This window comes from Calonectris borealis, unplaced genomic scaffold (genome assembly GCF_964195595.1).
Source record: "Calonectris borealis unplaced genomic scaffold, bCalBor7.hap1.2 HAP1_SCAFFOLD_50, whole genome shotgun sequence".
Lineage (NCBI taxonomy): Eukaryota > Metazoa > Chordata > Aves > Procellariiformes > Procellariidae > Calonectris > Calonectris borealis.
In genome coordinates this window covers 245,661-250,756 of record NW_027441459.1, presented here as the reverse complement: position 1 = coordinate 250,756, position 5,096 = coordinate 245,661, and the positions used below count along the sequence as shown (strand labels likewise).

Here is a 5,096-nt window from a genome sequence, read left to right as displayed (position 1 = left end):
CTTCTAAGATAAGGTCACCTGCCTTGTGGATGAAGGACAGGCGGTGGATGCAGTTTTTCTGGATGTCGGAAAGGCTTTTGATACCGTCCCTCACAGCATCCTTCTGGGCAAGTTGTCCAGCCGTGAGATGAGGGGGTTCCCGGAGCACCCACGGGCGAAGAACTGGCTGGACGGCAGGGCTCAAAGTGTCGCAGTGACCGGGGCTGCATCTGGCTGGCAGCTGGTCACCAGTGGTGTTCCTCTGGGCTCCATCCTGGGGCCAGTTCTATATATTTATCAATGTTCAATGTATTTCTCAATGATCTGGAGGCAGGAGTGGAATCCGTTGTTAGCAAGTTTGCTGATGATCCCAAACTGGGAGGTGCTGTTGACTCTCTCGGGGGACGAGAGGCCTTGCCGAGGGATCCGGCTAGGTTGGAGCACTGAGCAGTCATCATGAAGGGCATGACATTCAACGAGTCCAAATGCCGGGATCTGCACCCGGGATGGAGTAACGCTCCGGACACAAGTACAGATTGGGAGGGGAGTGGCTGGAGAGCAGCCCTGCAGAAAGGGGTCTGGGGGTGCTGGTTGGCAGCAGGCTCCATGTGAGTGTCAGTCTGGGCTTGCCCCACAGCAGTGCCTGCTGCAGGGTGCTGCAGAGCTCTGGGCACTCCCACCACAGCCCCAGCCTCTCGGAAGGACACAGAAGCTCCTGGGGGTGGGGAGGGGCTCTCATCCTCCCCATCAGTCCCAGGGCTCGAGGCCAGCAATGGCCCAAGGAATTGGTTCCGTCACTCTTGGTGTGCTGTTGTGTCCTTTCCAGAAGAGCCCCCAGACAGCCGGTGCCACCCCCACCCCCAGGTCCAGTGGCACAGGAGCTGCCCCAAGCTGGTGAACAGAAAAAGCTCTTCCTCCTGCTTCTTGCCTTCTTTCTGACCCACGCGTGGTGCTCCACTCTTCTCCAGGGAAACCCCTGCTCCACAGAGAGCCTTTCCCCAGGGGAGTGTGTCCGTGCTGGCCTGGCCAGTTGTTGCTGGCTCCCTCCCCTGAGGTGCCCACAGGGCCCGGAGCTGGTGCTGCTGCTCTGCAGAGCTGCCCTGGCACCATGGGCTGACTCCATCCTGGCCATGCTGGTGCGGGAGTGAAGCAGATGTGGCCAGACTGGCATCACTGCCCCTGACAGGTTTCTCCCATGGCCTGGGGCTGTGATACTCCGAGAAATCACAGGGCCTTTCAGCTCTTTCAGGATGTGTTCAGGTGTGTCACTGCATCCAGCCCATGGCTCCTCACTGAAGATGATGTGAAGCACTCTTCAGGCTGCCTTCCTCGTGCCTGCTGTGTCTCCGCTGCCTCTCTGGCATTGCAGAGCCCCATTGGGCTGTGCATCCTTCAGGTTAGCCCTTTTCCTTTGGGTGACTCCACTTTTGGGGAAGTTTTGGAAACCTCCATTCACTTTCCACCCCGAGGCACCCAGTGACCCAGAGATGCCCTGTGCTCTCCTGGTGGCTTCAGATCTCCCATCAGAAGGTCGGGCATCTTTGACCAGCCCTGCCATATGTGAGAGAGCCTCAAGCAGAAGCCTTTTGACCGTCCAGGATCTCCATGGCATCGGGCACCAGTAAAGTGAAGGCTCACCCCAGCCCTCATTCCCTCACACATCAAGCCATGCCCTTGTCCCCCTAAGCCAATGCAGCACCCAAGCCCAACAGCAGGGCCTTTTAGCCTGCAATTCCCTGAGCGTATTCTGCACTCCACTGTGGAAAGAAGAGCCCAAGCGTCACACGCTGCACGCAGGCAATCCCCTTTATTTACAGACATGCCACAAAGGAGGCCAGCATTAGCGCAGTGATAGACTCATGGAGAGAAGGCCTTTGGGCCAGACAGACTGGCTTCAGCCTCTTGAGAAGGAGGGTGAAAGCAAACATTTCTGAGCAAACACGATTATAACCAGTACAATGCCCAAAGGACACAAGTTGCCTGAGGTCAGTTGGAGAAACCTTGTGAAGAGAGATGGGCAGCTTATTTCTGCTGAAATACTACTTCTCGAATCAGGTTCTTCAGGGCATCCTTGAGTTCCTTGTTCCTCATGCTGTAGATGAGGGGGTTGACTGCTGGAGGCACCACTGAATACAGAACAGCCACCACCAGATCCAGACATGGGGAGGAGATAGAGGGGGACTTCAGATAGGAAAATATGCCAGTGCTGGCAAACAGGGAGACCACAGCCAGGTGAGGGATGCACGTGGAAAAGGCTTTGTGTCGTCCCTGCTCAAAGGGGATCCTCAGAACGGACCTGAAGATCTGCACATAGCACACCACGATAAAAATAAAACACAAAATATGTAAAGAAAAACTAAACCCTAGAAGCCCAATTTCGCTGAGGTAGGAGTGTGAGCAGGAGAGCTTGAGGAGTGGGGGGATTTCACAGAAGAACTGGTCCACAGCATTGCCCTTGCAGAGGGGCAGTGAAAACGTATTGATGGTGTGAAGGAGAGAATTGAGAAAAGCAGTGCCCCAGGCAGCTGCTGCCATGTTGGCACAAGCTCTCCTGCCCAGGAGGGTCCCGTAGTGCAGGGGTTGGCAGATGGCAACGTAGCGGTCATAGGCCATGACGGTGAGTAGAGAATACTCTGCTATAACCAAGAAGAGAAACAGAAACACCTGTGCAGCACATCCCAAATAGGAGATGGCCCTGGTGTCCCAGAGGGAATTGGCCATAGATTTGGGGACAGTGGTGGAGATGCAGCCCAGGTCAAGGATGGAGAGGTTGAGGAGGAAGAAGTACATGGGGGTGTGGAGGCGGTGGTCGCAGGCTATGGCGGTGATGATGAGGCTGTTGCCCAGCAGGGCAGCCAGGTAGATGCCCAGGAAGAGCCAGAAGTGCAAGAGCTGCAGCTCCCGTGTGTCTGCGAAGGCCAGGAGGAGAAACTGGGTGATGGAGCTGGTGTTGGACATCTGCTGCCTCCGGGCATGGGGGACTGTCCAAGAGGGAAAAGACAGTGACAAGTTAGGAAAAACTTCTCTGAGCAAAATCAAAGCCATTCTCATAGAACCCCCCCGCAAAGTGTCTCTCTCCATTCAGGAAGACCTTTGGCAGGTCCCTTGCACGAGCTCTGGTTGGTGCTGGCTGAGGGTGCCCCAGGGAGCCGCAGGCTCTGCTCTGGGCTCTGGAGGAGCCAGTCCTGCCCCACAGCAGTAGGTAAACAGGAACATGGGGTGATCTCAGATTAAATCCACTCGTGATATCAAAGAGCTTCTCAGCATTGTCGCTGCCAATTCACCTGCCTGCAGAGCAGAGCTGTGGGGGTTTTGGTTTGTGCCTTCTGGTCTGGTTGCCCCACAACAGCTGAGCAGTGTTTCTAATGCAGAAATCCTGGGCATTTCTGCTGCACTGCAAGTGAAATCGTGTGGGTCCTGAGAGGCAAAGGGACTGTCCCTCAGTGCAGAGTGAGGACAGCCGCTCTGTCCATCAGCCCTGAGCTCAGCTGCCCTGTGCTGGCAGCTCTTTCAGCTGGAGGACTATGGCACTCGCGTGTTCCCTCCAAAAGAAACCGGACACTGCTGGGAGCAGAGGAATCCACGTTCTGAGTGCACATCTCCAAAGCCCTCACCCCATCGTACCTGAGGAGGATCTCAGCTCTCCCCTCCCAACCACGGACACAGAGGGCTCCTTACAGCTGCCCACATACAGCCACCCAGCAGCATTTCAATGGCCTTAGCACCGAGGTGTCTTCTCCATGGGGCTCCTGCATGACATAGAGATGCCCCGGGAGAGCTTTGCCCTACTGGAGGGCAGCCTGCAGCCCAGCAGGACCTCCCAAGGAAAGACTCAACTCTCCTAAATCTCCTGTGTCCTGGAAGGAGGGAGAGATGTGTGCCAGCCACACATGAAGGGCAGAGGCTCTGCTGTGTGAGTGAGGAGAGCAGGGGGTTGCTCCAGGGAAAGCATCTGCACTGCAGGGGATGGCAGGGAGGTGCCTGAACCCCTCCTGCCATGGCCTTTCTGGGAGCAGTTCTCTCTTCCTCGCTGCCCATGGCTCTGCTGCCTGGAGCTCTTCTGGGCCAGGACCTGTTTCTCTGCCCTCACGGCTCCTCCCTCTTCATGCTCACAGAGCCCATCCACCCTGCTGCGTGCTCAGCTCTGCCCTGCAGACACCTCCTGGCAGCAGGGCACTGCCCAGGGACATCTTGGTGTGTGCAGGGGCTAAGGAGCAGCTCAGGCAAGTCCTAACGAGAACTGGGGTCTCATTGCCTACTCCAGAGCAGAGCAATCAATTACCATCTCCCACTGCCCACCCAGCCAACCCAGGGGAGAAAACTCAAAGCACACACTGCTTCCCTTTCAGGTAATCCCCTGCCTCGACACCCATCTTTAACATGACCCTCTGCAAATGTCCTCTGGGTGATGGAGAAGCCTGAGCAGCCCTGACCCACGCTGCACCCTCTGGACAGCAGAAGGACCGTGCCCTGGTGGGGCTCACTCCTTCCACCCACAGCTTCTCCCCACAGCGTCGTGGAGAGCTCCCCGGGCAGGCTGAGTGCTGACCCTGGCAGGCGGCAGAGTCCCTGCCCTGGTGCACAGCCCCCTGGGGCGCAGGGACCCTGCTCGGAAAGACAGCCCTGGCCACCCCTGCCTGCACACACGCCTTCACACCCTGGAGCAGTGCCCAGGAGAAGGCAGCCGTCATGCCCTCTCCTTCTGACGGTGCAGCAGGGAAGCCCTGCTCTGCAGCACGTCCTCGTCCTCTACCGCAGGGAAGCTGTGAGAGTCCTCCTGAGAGATCATAGTTGCTGTGGCATGTATCAGCTTTTGGATATCCCTCCAGGAACAGCAGCTACATTGTCCTGCACCCAGGGACTTACCATGTAGAGGGCTGTGAAGATCTCTCCGCGCAGTGAGCTCTCAGCATCCTCCCACTCCAGACTGCCTTTACGCTCTCTCTGCCTCGCTCCCTCCCCTCGCTGCCTGCAGGCAGTGCCCTCAGCCCTGCTGCGCTCTGCAGAGGAGCTGCTCCTGGGCAGAGCTGTCTCTCTGCAGCACTGCCCACTTGCCAGGAGCTCCCTCCTTCCAGGAGCCCAGCCCAGCTCAGCAGCAGAGGACCAGCCCAAGGCAG

General features: G+C 57.4%; 1 protein-coding gene across 1 annotated transcript; it reads right to left on the bottom strand.

Moving 5' to 3' along the window:
• Nucleotides 1-2,001: 2,001 nt before the first annotated feature.
• LOC142076471 (olfactory receptor 14J1-like) lies at nucleotides 2,002-2,937 on the bottom strand. Its single transcript, XM_075138761.1, has one exon. The coding sequence runs from the start codon at nucleotides 2,935-2,937 to the stop codon at nucleotides 2,002-2,004; it is 936 nt and encodes a 311-aa protein (XP_074994862.1).
• Nucleotides 2,938-5,096: the final 2,159 nt, after the last annotated feature.